This window comes from Amblyomma americanum, chromosome 3 (genome assembly GCF_052857255.1).
Source record: "Amblyomma americanum isolate KBUSLIRL-KWMA chromosome 3, ASM5285725v1, whole genome shotgun sequence".
Lineage (NCBI taxonomy): Eukaryota > Metazoa > Arthropoda > Arachnida > Ixodida > Ixodidae > Amblyomma > Amblyomma americanum.
This window is the reverse complement of record NC_135499.1, coordinates 190,959,349-190,978,722: the sequence shown is the minus strand read 5'-3', so window position 1 is coordinate 190,978,722 and position 19,374 is coordinate 190,959,349. Positions and strand designations below refer to the sequence as shown.

General features: G+C 44.0%; 1 protein-coding gene across 3 annotated transcripts in view; it reads right to left on the bottom strand.

The window, feature by feature from the left end:
* Positions 1–1,643: 1,643 nt before the first annotated feature.
* LOC144125702 (venom factor-like) overlaps positions 1,644–19,374 on the bottom strand; it is a 188,684-nt gene continuing 170,953 nt past the window's right edge. For 2 of the 3 annotated variants that reach the window (XM_077659329.1, XM_077659328.1), the window contains 2 exons: positions 10,603–10,753; positions 1,644–3,889 (listed from right to left, as the gene is read on the bottom strand). In XM_077659329.1, the coding sequence (XP_077515455.1) occupies positions 3,673–3,889; positions 10,603–10,753 (368 nt within the window). In that variant the 3' untranslated portion in view covers positions 1,644–3,672. The remainder of the gene's footprint in view (positions 3,890–10,602; positions 10,754–19,374) is intronic. The other variant, XM_077659330.1, reaches the window with a different exon arrangement.

Here is a 19,374-nt window from a genome sequence, read left to right as displayed (position 1 = left end):
GAGCAGTAACGAGGGTTTTCGATGAATCTTGCACTATAGGTTTTTCTTCTGTACCTGATTACTTCCACGAAATCTTGCAAACATCCGACATTTCTTTTGGCGAAGCAGGCTTCAAGTTTGCCGTTTCGTGGCCTCAGTTCAGAAGATTTCTGCGGGCAACACTGAGTTTTTGACGCCGCAAATATTCCCCGCATGTCAGTACCCGCTTCACCTACAAAATTTTCAGGCTTGCATTAGCCCTTATTAGGCGATTTTCTAAATCGCTACTTCGGCCATTCAATGAGCGTATATGAGTCTTTTTCTAATAATATGTGTAATGTCAGCACTGCTTCACACGAAGCATCGTTCCTGGCCACGGACCGATTTTGGGTTTGGGTTTGCTGTTTTCACTTTTCTATAATTGGTCCAGTCAGTATATTGAAAACTGTTTCTTGGTTCAGAGAGAGGGGACTCTAAGGAAAGTGTTGCGACTACCAACGCAACATGTACGAGATACCCCCGGGGTTTTCCCGTTCATAAAACGCCTCGACGAATTTGACAGGACCGCTTGCTTGCAGATCCGATTCAGGTCTGTCTGCCAGCTGTACTACTCCCGGCAGTGTCGTAGCTGAGTCATCAATCTTCGGCAAGCGGTACCAGTCAATAAAGACCTGCGGTAACGAAGTTCAGCGTAGCGTGATCCTGTTCCGCGGGGAGCCATTTGTGCATGTACATGTCTACCGTCCGACGCTAACCGCATACGAGCCGCATGCGTTCGAGGGAGATCTAATTGCAGCCTGAATAAGGACAGTGGCAGCGCACTCTTGAAAAAAAAAAGGGTATGAAGAATTAGTGCAACTGGTTCTATTTATTCTAACTTGTAGTTTCTTCTGTGTTACTAACTCCACGTGCTTGTGACTACAGTCCTGCTAAGTATTTACAATTATATTAAAGCACGTGGTTGCTTCAAGTTATCGCTGAAATAATGCGTCGAAGCAAACCGAGCTTAGTGCAACTGCGACCGATGATTGACATCTTCCGGTGCAAACGACGGCTCAGGATTTTCTTCAACATATAAAGGAAACACAAAAGGACTGAAGAAATATAGCAAAACATAACGTCTATGATGCTCAGGTGCTCACACTTTGTCGCCTTGCTTAACAACGTTCGTTGGATATGAAGAACGAACTGTTTTTTCGTTAGACACCGTATTTGCTGGCGAGGTTGTAAAAGCTCTGGCTGAGAATATTCTTGTATGAACTGCGCCGTGCTATAGTTTGTTTTGTATTAGACATTTATATGCTGCTAAGATTCTGAATAAAATGCGGAAACGGAGACACTTGCCTTTCACGGCGACGTAGGATGGACTCCTTGCCAACCCTTTTCAGGAGTTGTCTTGTGGTTTTCTGCAGGCGCTTTTGTAACGGAGCACGCAAGTTCAGAAGCACGTGCACATTTGAATCGTCGTTCATACAAGATGAAAGGTCAAGAACAAAAAGACAGAACACATGTACTGCTCTTTGAAGTGTATTGTGCCGCTTGTCTTATGGTGATGCAAGTCTTGCGTTATCAGTATCAAGGCGCCGGAAGCAGCCGTGTATAAATACTACTGAACTGAACTGAACTTAACTGAACTCATCTTTATTTACCAGAAAGGCTGGTGGGTCACCCAGGCTAAAAGCTGTAATCAAACAGCTTGACGAGGCCCAGGCAACCCTTACAAGGCAGCATAGACGAGACCACTAAATAATAACACTAATAAAAATGATTAAAAAAGGTTAACATGAAATATTCAGGTTTACAAAAAATAAACATTTTCAAGTAGTTCGATAGAAAATGTGTACACAAAGACTGCATTTTTTGTTACAGATTGACACAAATCGCATGAATAATGAGAAGGCATCTTCGTGAGCAATTGAAGGGAAGCTGTAAAAGAATAACTAAGAAACACTGTAGCTAAAAAAAACGCATTACAAATTGGACAAAAGCTGTAGCAGTTGAACAGGGGTCGAACATTTGATGTGTTATTTGTTTAATGCGGACGGAAGATTGTGACGTAAAGACTGGAGCTTGTAATCGGTGCGGAAAAAGGGTACGAGCCGTGTGTCTTTACTGCGTGTGTTTAGGATTTTAGTGTGATGCTGTAATGGACCAGAAAATGCTAAAAGTGACCGAAAGCCGACAAGTGAAAAGTAATGTGAGCGTAAGAGTCTGTATTCATACATGCAGTTTACATGAAGAATTTTGTACTGTTGGAAAAAATGTAGGGGGGAAGATAGATAATCTAGGCAAAATATATGACGAATAGCCTTTTTTTTTTTGTAGCACGAGAATTTTGCTTAGGTTCTGTTTAGTTGTTGTTAGCCACACCAAGCTGCAGTAATTAATTTGTGAGGCAAACAAAGCGTAATATATTTGAAGTTTTATTTTTACCGGAAGAATGGCGCGTGTACGTGATATCGCCCCAGTTGCAGAGGAAAAGCTTCTTACATAATTTGTCAACGTGTAAATCCCATGTTAAATATGAGGATAATGTAATGCCAAGAATCTTGTGCTGCTCAACCACTTCGATATCCTGTCCATCAAATTTAATTGGTTGATCTAATCGAATACTTTATTACGAGCACGGAAAGGCATGACCTTGGTTTTTTTAGGATTGATTTTAAGCTGATTTGATTGTGACCAATGACCAATTTTTTCAAGCAAATGATTACATCTGATCACTAAAATATTTGCATCGGTACCTGAAAGGAGAATATTGATATCATCAACATATATAACGAAATTAACTGTCGTGTCGACACAAACTATGTCGTTAATGAATAGATTAAATAAAAGAGGACCTAACACGCTCCCTTGCGGGACGCCATTTAATATCTGTGATGGGGATGACATTCGATTGTTAATACAAACGCATTGTGATCTGTTTACCAAATATGACTTGAATAGCTGAAGAGGTTTACCACGAACGCCATTCATTAAGAGTTTTTCAGTTAAAATATCATGATGAAGAGAGTCAAAAGCCTTGCTTAAGTCTATAAACAACCCAAGGGTAATTTGTCGGTTTTCAACATTTTGGATAATGCGTTCTTTTAGCGTAAGGAGTGCTGACTCTGTTGACCTTCCCTTTCTGAAACCATACTGCGCATCCGAAATAACGCCTATTCTATTGAAAAAGTTATTTAATCTCGTGTATAAAATTTTTTCAAAGCCGTTCGAGAACACGGGCAGAACAGATATAGATCGATAGTTTGTGGGTTCTTTCGTATCACCGCCTTTACACAACACCGACATTCTAGCTCGTTTCATGGCACTGGGAAACTCGCCAACATCAATGGCAAGGTTAAAGATATAACTAAGTACTGGATCAATGATCTGAATGACTTCATTTATTGGCTTGATCTGCAAATTGTCTATGTCCAATGATCTACGTTACATGACGCCACACGCCGGTTTCTGCACGAGACTCGATCAAGGTGAAGCTTCCTGTCCAATGCAGTAAATTTTTTTTTCCAGAACTGAGCAAGTACCTATGATACAAACTGCTCTTCTTTCAGCTAGAAATAACCGGATGTATCCAGGCAGCTAGAGTTCAAAAATCCAAGTACCCAAAATTTATAATGAGCTTCCTGCATATGTTTTTTTATTGACTTCAAGAAACTTTAGCAAAAGAAAAGCCCATAGACACTGTGCTCATGTGTTGCAACGCTTCGACTCGTCGGAAAACTCGTTGATAAACCAGGCGATGAGTTTTCCGAAGTCGCACTTCTGGTCTTCTGGCTTTTGACTTGGCCTCTTTTCGCTCGGTTTCGTCCCGGGCCGATTTCTGCCTCCTCCCTCTGTCCGACTTGGTTTTTTGGCTGCTTCCACTGGGATGACAACGGAGTCGCTGTCTATCACGTACACGTATCTGTAACAGACACATGAAGGTCGGAAAAGAAAACCGGCCAGTTTCTTGACAAGGCTGGCGTGTCTTCTCCAGCAACTGAGCAGACACGAAGACGCGGAGTTGACGCAGCTGTCACTGCTAAAAATAGATTAGGCATTGACCGTCATGTGCACGCTTTTGAAACAATTCTGGATGAGCCGCCGCGGTGGCTCAGTGGCTAAGGCGCTCGGCGGCTGGTGGTGGTGAACACATTTATTTTGTGGAGTAGAGTTCGGTAGCCACAGAGTGGACGCGCTGCATGGTCGGCATCCCTAGACCGGAACGCCGCATGATGAGGCCCCGTCTCGCGGCCGTTTCACCAGAGCCCTTTGGGACTCAACCGAGCAGCAGTTGAGGAGGGGAGGTGGGGATCGTGTGTACATGCCCCCACCATGCGGAAGATATCACAGGTCTCTCCACAGTGCGGGCATCGCCCATCCGTGTTAGGATCGTAATGTTTCATGATTGCAGGACAGAGTAGAGTACCTGTCTGCAGGCGCCTTGAAGTTCGCTCCTCCGTCTTACTCAGCCCCTTTGCAGGGGCCGGGAAAAGGCGGTGGTAGTCGTTATAATGCGTTATGATTTCCCTGAACCGCAGCAGCGGCTGGTTTGTCTCCGAGCCAGAAGAGCTGGATTGAAAAGTCCGGTGAGTAAGCGCTCGGGCAGCCGCGTCAGCAGCCTCATTACCTCGTAAGCCCTGGTGGCCAGGAGCCCAAATGATTCTTTGCGGTGTCGGATCATTGGCAGTCCGTCTTAGAATACAAGCGGCTAAGGGGGAGATCTCCTCTGCCAAGGAATGATCACATGCATTTCGGGAGTCCGTGATGGTGATTCTAGAATTGGTGTCGGCGGCAGCAAGCGCTATCGCGACTTCCTCGGCTCGCATTGAATTCTGGGCTCGGAAGGAGAGTCCATCAACCAAATGACGCAAGTTCGAACCCAGCCGTAGCTGTCGCATTTCAATGGAGGCGAAATGCTGGAGGCCCGTGTACTGTGCGATGTCAGTGGACAAGCGTGGTGTAGAAGCGCGATTATATCTCAACCCCCTCTTGCAATGCAACGTGTGCCGACACCACGCAAGAGCGCCTTAGATTTTTAAAAAATTCTCCTGGAGTTTACCACAACATCATCGCTTGCAATGCCGTCGAAAGCCGCCCGCTTTGCTAGTCCAGTTCACTGTAGCTCGAAGGCTGCCAGCCAATGTAGGTTACTTGCCAACAAACGAGTTTCAAAGGTGTAATATTGTTTGTGTCAACGCCACACCTCAAAGCGACTCAGGCTATGAGGGACGACGTAGTGAAGGGCTCCGGACAATTTCGACCACGTGGGGTTCTTAAACGTGCACTGACATCGCAGAGTACACGGGCACTATAATTTTGATGGAGGCGATGTAAGTTATCCGGTCGAAGATTTCTTTTTTTTGACAGAACAGTCAGTCAACGTTTAAATGTCCACAAGAATAATTATTTATTACCGCTCTATCTAGCTCTCATGACCATGTATGGCTTTTTCCTGTCCACCCACCCCTCAAGAAAGGAGCCATAAAACAGTTTTTATCCGAAATACGAGTTTTTTCCCGAACCGTCCCATCCCTATCGACTGGCCGCTCTCACGTCTATTCCATACGTCTGATGCTAGCGCGGACGCAGCCCAATGGAAACTGCTTTCCGCTCGCAAAAAAAAAAAAAACACATAGAAGCTGTGGAACATGGCTGTGTACAAATAAATAATGGGTGTTTCAGGGAAGATTTTAAGTTATTTTGAAAAATAGATTTCTGAGGTGAAAGTGTGGCTTTTGCGGCATGGTATTACCAGGGTTGGCAGACACCAGAAAACTGGTGAGTCGCCTATAGTAGTAAGCTGGTTATTTACTAATAATAATTGACTTTTTACTATTGCAGTTATAGGCACTTGGTTGCAATTAGAGATTTGTAGCCGGTTGACAATAACCGCCATATCAGTTTTTAGAATTTCTAGAACGCAATTACCCTCCGCGGTGCGCCCCAACAAGTTTTGGCTACATCGTTCCAAAATACATGCGCATTCGAAGAGCATGCAGGCAAAGCAACCCCTTCAGTGCACGTAAGTAGTAGCCAAATTTTTTCGAGCCACAGCGCAGAAGGTAATCACGTTTTCGAAATTCTAAAAACTGGTAAGGCGGTTACTGACGATCCGCTACAAATCTCGGATTGCAACCAGGCGCCTAACTGTAATAAATACAAAGTTAATTATTCGTAATTAGTTAACCAGCTTACTATTTAAGAAGATTCACCGGTTTGGTGGTGTCCACCAACATTGGCAGTACCAGGCTGCGAAAGCCATATTTTTACTTAAAAAACCTTGTTTTTGAAAGTTGCTTAAAGAATTCTCTGAAAAACTCGGTATACATCCTTATGCCACGCATCATTGTGCGCAGAAATTGCCGAGACCACATTTCAAGCCTAAATCTGCCTGCCAACCTTTTTACATTGTAGTTACTGCTGCAGTGAATCAAAAAATGGTCAAAAGTGCAAATTTCAGTGTGCAAAAATTCATACGCCACTCTACACTCCGACACACCAGGATACTCTGGTACATTTCGTGGCAAATCGTCCTCTAGGCTTTGCCAGGTGTTTCTTGTTACTTTCTTCCATATCATTTATTTTGCAGTCCCGGCAAACTCTGTTGCTCCCAGAGAAAATGCAAGTTGTTCATGTAGAACTGTAAGCAAATGTTCGCAGGCGTTACGCCCATAGCGACTGAGATTTGGGTCGTTCCACGCCAAGTCACTCAGACTTTGCGCTCGACGACCGTGTTAAATTTCCTTTTAAATGTCATGGCTTATTGAATTATTTTGACAAACATTTTCCGTGCTAGTTTATGCGGAAACAAAAATTTGTCGTGCTGTGGCCCCCACCTTAATTTTCCAAACGATAGTAAAACTAAGTGTAACATAACACTTCACTTTGGAAAAAATAAAATATTTCGCGCATGACTTAACTTTTTTTGCCTGTGAATAAAACTTAATAAATATATCCTCTCACACAAGAATTTTAAAATTTTGTTTTATATTTCCTTTACTATAAATCTCAGAAAAAGGTTCAAATCCAAGCGATTTTAAAATTTCTTATCAAATTTTATGTTCTCGAAGTAGATGTTCCAGCCATTTTTACAGCTTGTCTGCAGTGCAAAGGAACCGATAAAAATCTCAGTGATCGGAATACGTAAGCCAGGTCACAAAAAAAACTAATTTAAAGAAAACTTGCTTTTTATGCATATTCGCCTATCATTTGCACACTGAGGTGGTCTTGGTAAAAGCATGAAAGCAATAAGTTAAGTTTAATCGGAGTGACTTTTATTGAAAGCAAGAAAAATAACTTTGCATCTTGAGCACCGACGCCCATCTGCGGCGTTTTTCCGTGCCTGATCATCACTGCAGCGCGCGCAGTGCAGTGAAGCCAGCTGCAACTGCACTGCCCAAATAAGATGGTTCACAGGTCATGAACACTTTCAGCCTCGGCATAACAGAAACCTGCTCAAAAAAATAATAAAAAAAACTAAGCGGCAGCGTAGCAGGAGCATCAGGTCCGACCGCGGATTTTCGTCCCAGCATGAGGAGAGTGTTGCACCACGGGACCAGCACTGAGCTGCCCACCTGTCAAGAAGCGCTCTCTGCTGTCCGATAACAGAGGGAGAACTGATTCGCCCGATAGTGCGGTATTCCGTGAGCGACACGGAGCTGGGGTTGTTTGGGAGTTTGGCCGTACCCGTGGCAGAAAGAAGTCCCGGCGAACGAGTTCGTCATTTTCAGTCTCCGTCTGCTGGAGTAGGAGGCGCTTGGCAGCAAGAGCAGTCTTCAGAGGCCATGCAAATGTCGAATACTGCTCCTATGAGCTATTTAGAAGGACTGACAAAACTATGTAAGAGGCTGCCGCTCTCTGGATTGCGCAAGAAATTATTCAAAGAAGAGAAGTTGAACTCACTGGGCAGTTGGTAAACAACACTTCATCAGATCAGGTATTCATGTTTCTCAACCGTGCATGCAGGACTTACGTCGTATTCAGCGACCTTCCAATTCCCGGAAATAAGAGCATCAACTGCAGCAGCTTACAGTGGTGCTTATATTTCTTTGCAGCCGGCTCCATCGTGCACTGCAGTGAAGAGCGGTCACGGAGCAACACCGTGGCAGGGTGTCGGTGCTCAACTTGCAATATTATTTGCGTACTTAAAACAAAATCTCTCCGATTTGAACTTTCTAGAACAAATGCATTGACTGGCACTCTGTAACTTACTACCTTTCATATTTCTGCTAGGGCAAACTCAACGGTATTGACGGCTGAACATGCCGCAAAAAGCAACTTTTGTCAAAATGTGATTTGTTTCGCTAATACTGCTTTTGTTTTCTGATCGCTAGAACATTTTTATCGCCTCCTTTGCTTTCTGACAACTTGGAAAAATAGTTGGGATGACTCTTGTGGGAACATACAATTTATCAAATAATTTTAAAGTCGCAATAATTTGAGCCTTTTTCCGAGTTTTATAATAAACAAAAACAGAACTAATTACTCTCAAAAGTAATTTATGTGAAAGGGTAATGTCTTTTGTTTACATGAACACAAAGTAATAAAGTCATGCATAAAATATTTCATCTTTAGCACATTGTTTTGTTATCCTCGGTTTTGTTACCGTGTGAAAACTTTAGATTGAGACCACTGCCCCAATAAATGTTATTGTTAAAAAAAAAAGCTGGGAAAATGTTTGCCATAGTGATGAAATAAACCGCGATTTTTGTTAAGGAAATCGATGATAGTTGAACCCAGAATCTGTGTCAGTTGGCGTGGAATGACACGTTTTTGATCGCGCCTTGTCAACTAAAAGACATTAACGAGCCACGTAAGTGCCTATTCTGTTCAGTGCTGTTATCGTATATTCTCTCAATCACTCAGTCATGAGCAAGTCGCTTTTAATGCATTGCAAAGAAAGTCTATTTCAGGTGCTCCCTCCCTATGCTACGCATACCTCGCTACCATACCCCAGAGGTTTTCCTTTTCGGTAAGAAAAGAAACACCCGCACCAGATTAAAGATGCTGCCTGTCAGTACACCCAACGCGCAACCCGTGTGTCGTGATTAAAGTGCGTTCAGCCATCCTTTCACGAGAAGGTGCCTTTTTTGCGTTGCCTGTGAGGCCGCAGCATTGCTTCGCTATGGCCCTGTATTTTCGGTTTACCGGCTTCAAGGAACGTGGGGCCGGATATCTACCCGCCACCCTGAGCTCGCAGCCAACCATCATGGCTGCTGAGCCACCGCGCACTACGGAACAGAGTTTCGCGTTGGTGTTGGTTCCGAGATAAGCGCGAAATTTCGCATGCATACAGCCCAGCTCCAGCCAGCCAGCCCTGCCAGCCCAGCTCCAGGAGCCTGGAAGGCTGTTTTCCCCGGATTTTGAATGAAAGCGCTGTAATCAATCGAAGTGCGTTTAGGTGACCTGCTAGACTTCATTTAGAGGCCTTTGTTTCTTCATGAAACAAAAAGCGAATAATAAAAGAGAGGGAACGCACCAAAGTAAATTAGACAGAGAACACAATTCAAATGCTTCTGAAAACGCTGTGCTATTTTTCATAATCGGCAATTCTCGACAAACCATTTTTGAGCGGAAAAGTGTTGATGAACGCAACGTTTCAGAGACTGCAAGATTTCACTATAACAATCAGTATATCCGCACAAATCGCCTCCGCAGGCTTGCAATTTGTCGCTGTGACGTTTGGCTATCGTCAAAAACGTTCCCCACTGGTCTTCTATTGCAGTCGTAAACACTTCATGCAAGCCATGGAAAAATTTCAAAAGAAAGTGTTAGGTAAGCTTAGAAAGAATGAACCATTACCTTTTATATTTCCATAACAATATCTAACAATATTCCAATATTTCAAAATGTTGTGCAAGAATGCTAGACTTGGTAATGACTAAATATTGTCATATATACAGTCGTATAGCTGCAATGATATTTTTTAATCACTGCTGCCCATAACGTCTAGGAACGCTATAAATTTTCGCGATAGCGTACACAGCTCTTTTGGTAGAAAAGCCGTCGGCATAGTAGTAGGTAGTCGGCGCCGCATGCCGGAAACAATCGGGGGCTGTATAAGACAAAAGGTATCATGGTAATTTGTAGTTGTAGTGATTGATGAGTGTGTGACCGCATATGACGAGTTAGTGAAATAATTGTAAAAAAGTGATTATTTAAGAAAATTAAGAATTGAAAAAATGGAAAGAGGAGGTTCAAGGCTGGAAAATGCTCAGAATGAAAAGCCAATGGTTGATGATGCTAATTAAGAAAAATTAGAGAGTGTAATCGATCAATTAATAAACTGAAACAATTGAGAAAAAATGAAAAATGCGCTCAAAGGTGTCAAACTGCTCAAAATAGAAAGCGAATGTTTGCTGATGCTAAGTATTGGGGTATATCGTCGTCCTAATAAAAAGAGTCCAGCAAAAAAATTCTAAAGAACCTCATCAGATGACACCCCAAATAGCGTAAGCTATCGCGTCAACTCAGAAGCGCTGCATTTTAATCTTCCTGTCGTTAAGCATGGTCATTGCATTATGCAGTAGCAAAAGTGTAACAATTAGCTTCTAAACTGCAGAGAAAAGTAACCTCTACAGAATTAAAACCCGTTAAGGGACATAAAACAAGCCAACCAGCAGTTGGTATACTCACTGTTCATCGCCGAAGCGGTCCTTCTCCTTGTACTTGGCGTCCTTGCCCATGATGATGTATCGGCTGCCTTCAGTCAGTTTGAAGGATTCGCAATTCTCGCGAGCCTTGACCACTCGCGTCTTGTTGAGAAGGTCCTGCTGTGACTCAATGCCTGTGTTAGAGGGATTACGCAGAACCAAAATGGTGGTTAGCATAAAAATGAGAAACTGCTTGCATGTCTCATGCGTCTGCCAAGAACATGTAAGGTACCTCGCGATGCTGCTGCCTGCAAGATCAGTGCTTCGACAGGTGCGCTGTGTTCAGTCAGAACACGCTGCGGTTACGTAATGTATCAGCCCTTCACCTAAATAGTTTGCGCTGAAATTTCGAATAAGACGTAATGGTTTTCGCCTCTTCCGAACCTTCTCAGTAGCATAAATTCGAATGTAAATGGCAGCGTCAGCTGTTTTTTGTTGCTTTTGAGTGGTCTGTGAAGTAAACAGCATCCGACAAGTTAGGGTTAATAAAATAGGGGAAAACATTTATTTCTTAATTTATTTGACAAAGAACTCGCACTGCCAGAACATTACAATTAGAGGGGGGCGAGCTTGCAATAAAATTACGTAAATTACAAAAAATAATATACGGCTGATGCTAGGCAGAGCAAAAAGTATAAAAAACAAAACAGACAAATGGAAGGTAAAGCACTCAGACATGCACGTCTACAACATCGAAAAGAAAGTTTCATTTGCCAAAAATCCTTCCCCTAAGTCATGCCGCATACAACGATTAAATCTTCTTTCTGGGCTTACATACCAATTCTGGTGTTTATAATAATAATTGGTTTTTGGGGAAAGGAAAAGGCGCAGTACCTGTCTCATATAACCATGGACACCTGAACCGCGCGTGCCGTAAGATAAGAAATAAAATAAACGAGGGAGTGAAAGAAGAAAGGAAGAAAGGGGTTCCGTGGTGGAGGTCTCCGGAATAATTTCCATTACCTGGAGATCTTTATCGTGCACTGAAATCGCACAGCACAGGGGCGTCTTAGCGTTTTACCTCCACAAAAACGCAGCCGCCGCGGTCGGGTCGAACCCCGGAACTCCGGATCAGTAGCCGAACGCGCTAACCACTGAGCCACCGCGACGTGTCCAATATCTAGTGTTTCGTCTCTCGTTCTGTGGTTGCACGTGTTAGCGCTGTTATTTTTTCTAGAATTGCATACACCGAGATACTTAATTCTTTCTTCTTTATTCAGACAATACCCTGCAGCGTGAGAATGCATAGCAGGAGGGGGTTACAAGAATAGAAAAAAAATGGCTGTGGTTTAGCTCTGGTTAAACCTGGAGTGACGCCATAGCTATATCTGGCCGAGTGGCACTCGCTCAGTCGTATTGCAGTCAGTCTTTCGCCACTCCGTTTCGCTTTGCGTTCGTTCATCTTCGTCCCTGGACGTGGATTCACTCTCTCCCGGTCTCCGCCCCCCCCCCCCCCCCCCCCCCCCCACTCAGTTTCGCCGGAGCACCGCGCCGCCAGCAGCAGCAGCTGCTCCGCCCTACGTGACCAATTACGTGACCACGGCGCCACCACGGAGCTCTAGGGGTGCCACGCTGAAGGCTCGAAGAGGTGGCGTAGCGTAGCTATCGCTACAAAAAATACATCTTCATTCACGCAGCACGCTCGCGTTTCCGTTAACACGATTCTAGTCAACAATTGTTTTAACAAAGAAGGAATTTGCCTAGGTGAGCTTGCGGTATAGGAGTTTGCGTGTTGTGCCTATTATATCGATTGCCTATTAATACAGCATATAGAATGCCTATTATTATGTAGAGCTTAAACATTCCGGAAACTTGTCCGCCTAGTCGTGTGCGGATTACCGAGTGTCTACTAAGCACGCGCAGTGGCAGGTGCGCGCCCTGCCTTGTTCCACATTGTGCAGATGGCAAAACACATGTCCAGAACGACCGAACTGTGTATTCCGCCTCTCCCAAAGTGGCTGCGACCAGGAACTATGAAATATCCTACGGGTTTAACTACACATTCTTGCATCCATACAATGGGCAACTAAACGTTATGCGTAGAGATCGCGTTATAAGCCCGAAACATGCCCTAAACGTGTTCTAGGCAAGCGTTTTACCTTTTGCACAACTGCGCGTGCGCAGCTGATATGTTAATCTGCTGTACGCCTGCGCTAATACGTTTCCGCTATTGCAAAACTTTCCAATAGCTCCGTGTGGCGGCCAGTGCTTACAGAAATATATAGCCCTATTGCTAGCTTGCATGTCGAGGCGGACCGATAGTCACTGGAAGGGCTACGCGAGTTCGCAACCGCTATTCTCGGCACACGGGCATGATCCCAACGAGGGCCTCCATGAAGCAAGCTTGTGCGCGGCGCTGCCAGCATTCAGCTGTTTTCAAGACAGCTGCCTATAACGCAACCATTTTCCATGACAGTCGCCAGGTTTCTGGAGTGCGTAAACATAACGCCTTGCAAAGGAACAAATTAAGGGTAATGTGCTCGGACTGGAGTGGACATTATCGAGTGCACCCGGAAACGGCATAAAATCCGTATTTTGTTGTAGAGGTATTTTTGAATTGCCAACTTATTTTTTAATGTTAACGGTGCATACGTCTCTTCAGGAACATTTGTGGTCCACACGTAAAAATAAAAGCCGAATGTGAATGCTGCACCGATTCCAAACGTCTTGCGAGCTCCTATCACACATCTTTCCTTAAAGCAGTATAGACATCTAATTTTGGTGGATTGTTTTCTTCTCTACAATGATGCAGAAGGCACTACTATGCATGAATCACCATGTTGTATTGACCCATGAGCGATAAATAATTTATAATCGAATTGCTCTGTCATGCTGTTTCGGTTTCGGTTTCAACAGCCGAACAATGGCTCTGACGTCAGAGTGTGGTTATGTGCCACTTGAGGCATGGAAGAACGTGAATATATTCGCTGCTTCAACGTTTCAATTCACTACAGTGCTGTAGCCAGCCTTCCTCAAGGGCCGGAATCACAACGGATGTGGGAGCAGCGACTATATTGCAGCTTTTTCATGCCTCGCGTGACCTATTACCACATTTTGACGTCACAATACTCATTTGGCTCTTCAATCCGAAATCGAAATAGCACAAGAAATTCTATTCAAAATATTTAGCGGTTCGTAGAAAAATACCACGTGGTAATCCATGTATAATAATGCCTTACACATCATTACAAACAAGGAAACCGGCGCCCAACAGTTACGTGTCTATGCTCCTTTAAAGTCGGTTTAGTGGTAACAAGGCTTTTCAACCAGAGTGGCTCAAATTGGCAGCAACGGCGGTGTACCGACATATTCCAACACTTTGCAGGCGTTTGCATCGTGCAAGGAAACAGGCAAGCCAGGGTCTACCGTTGGTTCATCATCGCCAGGAGTACCTCACTGGTGCCAACGGCGTGCCACTTAACGGGACAGATCGTGTACGAAAGACCGGTGTACTCGACCAGCCCTTCATCTGCAGAAGCGGCAGTGTGCAGGTTGCGCCACTAATTCACTTCGATATGGTTTTCAGGGTTTTTTTTTCTTCCAGCCGTGAACCTGACTAGTAACATAATTATGCGCCTATCCACTCATTGGATCAGACAGGGCATTAACAACAACATCAGTCACAGAGTGCCCTCTGTGCAAGGAGCTTTGCGGAGACAGCGACTCCGTTCTTGCCTGTAGTACATGTCGCAATCTCTATCGTGTTGACTCACACGGCGATACTACTGATCAGTCACTCAGATCAGACAGTTGATCACCTCGGAAAAGCTGAAAATGTCAACCTATTAGAAAAAATAAGCCCAATCAGGATGCCGGTTGCCGTGAAGTTGCATTGCACTTAGCGTAATTCTAAAACCAGCTCATGCCTTTAAGGGATACAATGCTAGAAATGAAGTGCTTCGTTCAGGACATATCCATCATGATCGATGACATTCTCAAACGCCTAAAGCAATCGAATAAGGAAATGAAGTCACTTAAAAAAACCTGCTGACAGAGTCTAAAAAAAAGTAAAGTCTTGAAAGGCTTTTCAGTAGGTACAAGAAGAGACCGTTAATCAATTTAAATAGCACAACAGACGCATGAATCAGGAATTTATAGGGATACTGATAACCCCCTGAGAAGACCTGCGAGATTTAAATGAATGACCGTTCTAGTGTTCTCCACGGTCCCCGTCTCGATTTGAATGACGTAGCTGCCATTCATCGCCTTCCGCAAAGGCAGCTGAAGTCCCAGGCATACTGGTACATTAGAGCCGCTAGGCAGACTGAGGTTATGACTGAAGAAGCGTAAACGTTTCAAACATAACGTGACGAAAACATAACGGAACAAAACCTCGAGCTCCTTCAAGGAACAAAATACTGGGCTACTAGTCAAGGATATATACCGCCCTTGCTTGGCACACAAGCAGCAAAACTGTGCTGCAAACGGGCGTAGGTGACCCGGAAACCGCGATCAAGTCATTAACCCCGTTCAACGGTCTTACTTGATACGCAAACTTGTGTAGCACGCAATATGGGTGTCTGCCCCATGAATTTTTAGATTTGAGCAGAAGGCACAAGCCTTCTATTTCTTTTTAAAATCTGACTGTCGTCGCTCAGCGCAGTCTAAGGGTGTTTAATTTGAGATGTCTTTTTTGATACTCTCAATTTATTGATCAAGGTGCTTATACGCACTGGAACCTGGTATGACAAGTTCATAAAAGAGCGCCTCAAATTCTTACTGTATTCATATAGTAGTGTGTGGCAGTCCTGATGTCAGAAAGATGGCAAAAAGGCACGAGAAGAAATTCTCCGTTGGGCTGACTCGCAGTCACAAAAAGCTGAATGACTCGGCGGTGGCGATAGCAACAAGCGTGCCCTGCAGTGGTAAGCGATGCGCAGTAGACTAAATACTGCAGTCCCTTACAACGGACCTTAGCAGGAGGAGCGAGAAGGATACAATGCTGCACAATATGAATTCATAATGAGGGCTTGGAACATAAGTAACAACTTATTTGCAATGGAAGATGTTGAACAGTAACAGGCGAAAATTTATACCATTGCGAAACGTGGCTATGTATAAGTGTCATCAATTTGTCAATAGAGTTAACGGTAATATTCACACCAGAAGGCAGCTTGGTCTATCCCACAATTTTTCGCCTACAAAGTAATATTTTTAGAGGTTTATTTTGGCGCGGTATGTATGCATGATGGTGCCCTGTATGTCAAGTAGTAAGGTGCATAAGATAAGGTTGAGTACTCATAGAACGTTGGTTGCATTTAAGCAAAATTAAAAATTTTGGTCTGAATTTTCCTTCGTGCTTGCATTGGTGGGATGGCATATTCTTTCACTAAAACGGAGGGACAGTCGGTAGTGCGATATTTTGAAAAAAATGAAGCGTAGGGCTTCGCGCTGGATTGACTCCAGTTCCTCAATATTTTGTTTGGCGTAGGGATCCCAGCCCGTACAACGATGGTCTAGTTTTGGTCTGATGGGGCTGTAGTATGCTAAGTGCTTTACCCTGGAAATAGCGATTTTTATTGCGTGGCAGAGAACGCCAAGTTTATGGTACAAGGACGAGCAAATGTTCGCAATATCACTTTTACAGCTTAGAAAGTTTGTTATGGTAACACTGAGATATTCACATTCATTAAATTCTATAAGGGTATGCGATAGAAGGGTGTATCTTAAGGAATGGAGAAATTTTTGTTGGTAATATAACTCAAGGAGCCAGCGCTGAATGCCCCTCAAAGGAGGCGGTTCAGCCAATGGCGTCGACCGGTCGTCATGAGATGCACTAATCCCATTTCACGGAGACATCTGCATTAACCTGCGACGCGATGGTAGGGGTTAATCGCGACGTAATGTGAACAGGCCAACGCCATTTTTGTAGCTAAATTTAATTAAGGCTGATGTTATCGTAACAGACATTAGCGACTATTCGCCTGTTTTTATGTTTCTGTCCGGTGCGAGAGAGTGCCAGTAGGCGTGAAAAACAAGTCTTTCAGGACAGTTCAGAAACAAGTTTACGGTGTTTCAGGACAGTTCAGAAACAAGTTTACGAGAGTTCAGAAGAAAAACACAAAAGGCTGATGCGTGCTCATATGGCGTTTAAGAATATATTTTATTCATGTATATATGCATCTTTTCCAATTAAAACTCTTAGGCACGCAAAACAATACCTTTTGCCATAAATAAACAAGAATATCCTGCAAAAATTAATCTCAAGAACCACCTTTATAGGAGCTTTGAAAATACATAATATACGTTCTACACAAACTACTTTGCTAAAGAACAACGAAATCATTATTAAAAATTTTAAAAAGCAATGCTTAACACTAAGGCCTTGCATCGGCTTATTGAAAGCTTTCGATTACTTGTGCCAGAGTTCTTTGTTTAAAGATACGAGTAAGTAATGCACTTGGTGTCGCATATAATATCTGAGCCGCTTACTTAAAGTCCCGCAAAGCAAATATATACGTTTCACTAAATGAATACTCATCAGACTTAAAGCTCATGATCGCAGACTATCGCGAGGAAGTATTTTGAGACCCATTCTTTTGTGATTGCACGAAATTATTTAACTAATATTAGGACGATAACAGTTACTCATCTGCAACGCAGACGAGAATAATGTGTCCGTTAGAGGCAATTTTCTAAAGACACTGAAGCAGGTGTGAAGGAGCCGTTAATGCACCTGGAGTAGCCTTAGGTATACACATAAAGGGTAGAAAGAGTGAAGTCATCTGAAGTTTAGGGATTGCACTTCTCAAGCAATTTCACTTGGAACCACCACATACTAAAATCCATAGCAGACTATGCAGAACCATAGGCCTACACATGAAAGGTTCACGCTAGCAGACCACGTAAAATTATTGTAGCCCACTTCGTTAATTTGCCCAGTTTTTTCCAGCCTATATATTTGCTTAGAAAGTTTTGAGTAGGCTATTCGTGTTGCAGAAAAAGATAAATACCGTAATCTATTCTTATCGATATTGGATAATGAACGTACTCAATTTTTACGAGTATATTTAGCGTGGTCATTTTACCAGCTAGTAAGAAGGAATAACTCATCTCTAAATTACACAGCGACGTTAAAAATAATCAAGCGCATATAACACAGGCGGCTTGCACCCACAGCCCAAAACAACTATGATTTACAATCCATGATGATGATTTATTACAAATTTTAAGGGGAACCAGATGTATGCAAGAAGCTTGTTACAAAAGAGTTTGCAAGCTCTCTTTTTTTTTTCATTGTCAGAGCTTCCATGAGTGCACGTTTCATTTTTGCTCCTTCACTTTTCTGAATTTGTTCTCATAAATGTTCTTCCGTTTGTTTTGTTACTCTTTAAGTACTTATCATCATATATGTTCGCGTACAAGTGTTTCCCGGCGCTGCAGTGGTTTAGCGGTTATATAAGGTGCTCGGCTGCTGACCTGAAAGACGTGAGTTCGGTCCCGGCAGCAGCAGTCGAATTTAGATGGAGGCGAAGTGCTAGATGCCCGTGTACTGTGCGATGTCAATTCATGTTAAAGAACCCCAGGTGGCCGAAATTGTCCTGAGCCCTCCACTACGGCGTCTCTCATAGCCTGAGTTGATTTAGCACTATAAAACCAGACCAAACCTTGCGTTTACCAACAGCCTGTAGGCGCCATTAATTTATCGAAGCTGTACACGAAACACTTCCCAAATGTGAGTCACTTTACGCAAAACGCCTTGCTAGTCAAACAGTGGCAGCAACCCTATCAATATTGCCGCCAATATTTGCAGTGTTTGTTCGTTTTTCAAATCTGCCGCGACACCACCTTATCGCTTTGTTTGCGACGCAAGACGCGACTAGATTTATCTCGATTGATCGCAGCCAGGCAAAGCTGATTCTACGTTGTTCCGGAATGTTCTAGTAACTTTGCGCCCTTTATCTCGAATGTTCGCTATCAGCTTTAAATTGAGCACGGCCGACAGCGGCGGGCATTCTGTTCGACGACCGCCGAGCACGCTTGTCGCTTCGCCGCCGCCGAGTGATTCAGTCCATTTTGGGTGCAAGTCAGCCCAATAAACAGTTCTTTTAGAAGATCCTTTCGTCCGTCTTCATCGCTGCTTCGACTGCCGTCACCACTACGTGACATCTGGTGGAGGTGCGGGGTAGCCTTCGATGTTCCGGACGCCCCCTTCAAGTCGTGAAGCCAGCCCTGAGCGCTTCGCACCCGAGGACGAGCCAGCAGCTCAGCGAGCCAGCCGACGTCTCCAGGGAGAGGAGCCTGAGTTCGGGAAACTGCCGGACCGCACAAGACAGCGAAAAGACGCGGCTACGAGCACCGCAATCTCGCCGAAGATGTCGACACCGATTATACTGCAGCAGCCGCGGGTGCCGCCAACTTTCAATGGATCCCTAGGCGAAGACCCTGAAGAATGGTTGGATCAATTTGAGCGCGTGGCGTCATTCAACAAGTGGGATGATGCGGCAAAGATTGGACACGTTTTTTTCTCATTGGATGGCTCCGCACGCACGTGGTACGAAAACTACGAGTCGTCCCTTACGACATGGGAGCTATTCAAGAGAGAACTATTGAAGGTATTTACCAGTGTCGTGAGGAAAGAAAGAGCCGAACGACTCCTCGAGTCCAGGATCCAGCTTCCGAATGAGCCCGTCCGCAGCTACGTCGAGGAGATGAAGCGCCTATTTCGCCGCGCCGATCCCGTGATGACCGAGGAAAAGAAAGTTCAGTTCTTAATGCGCGGCGTAAAAGAACAACTCTTTGGCAGCCTCGTCCG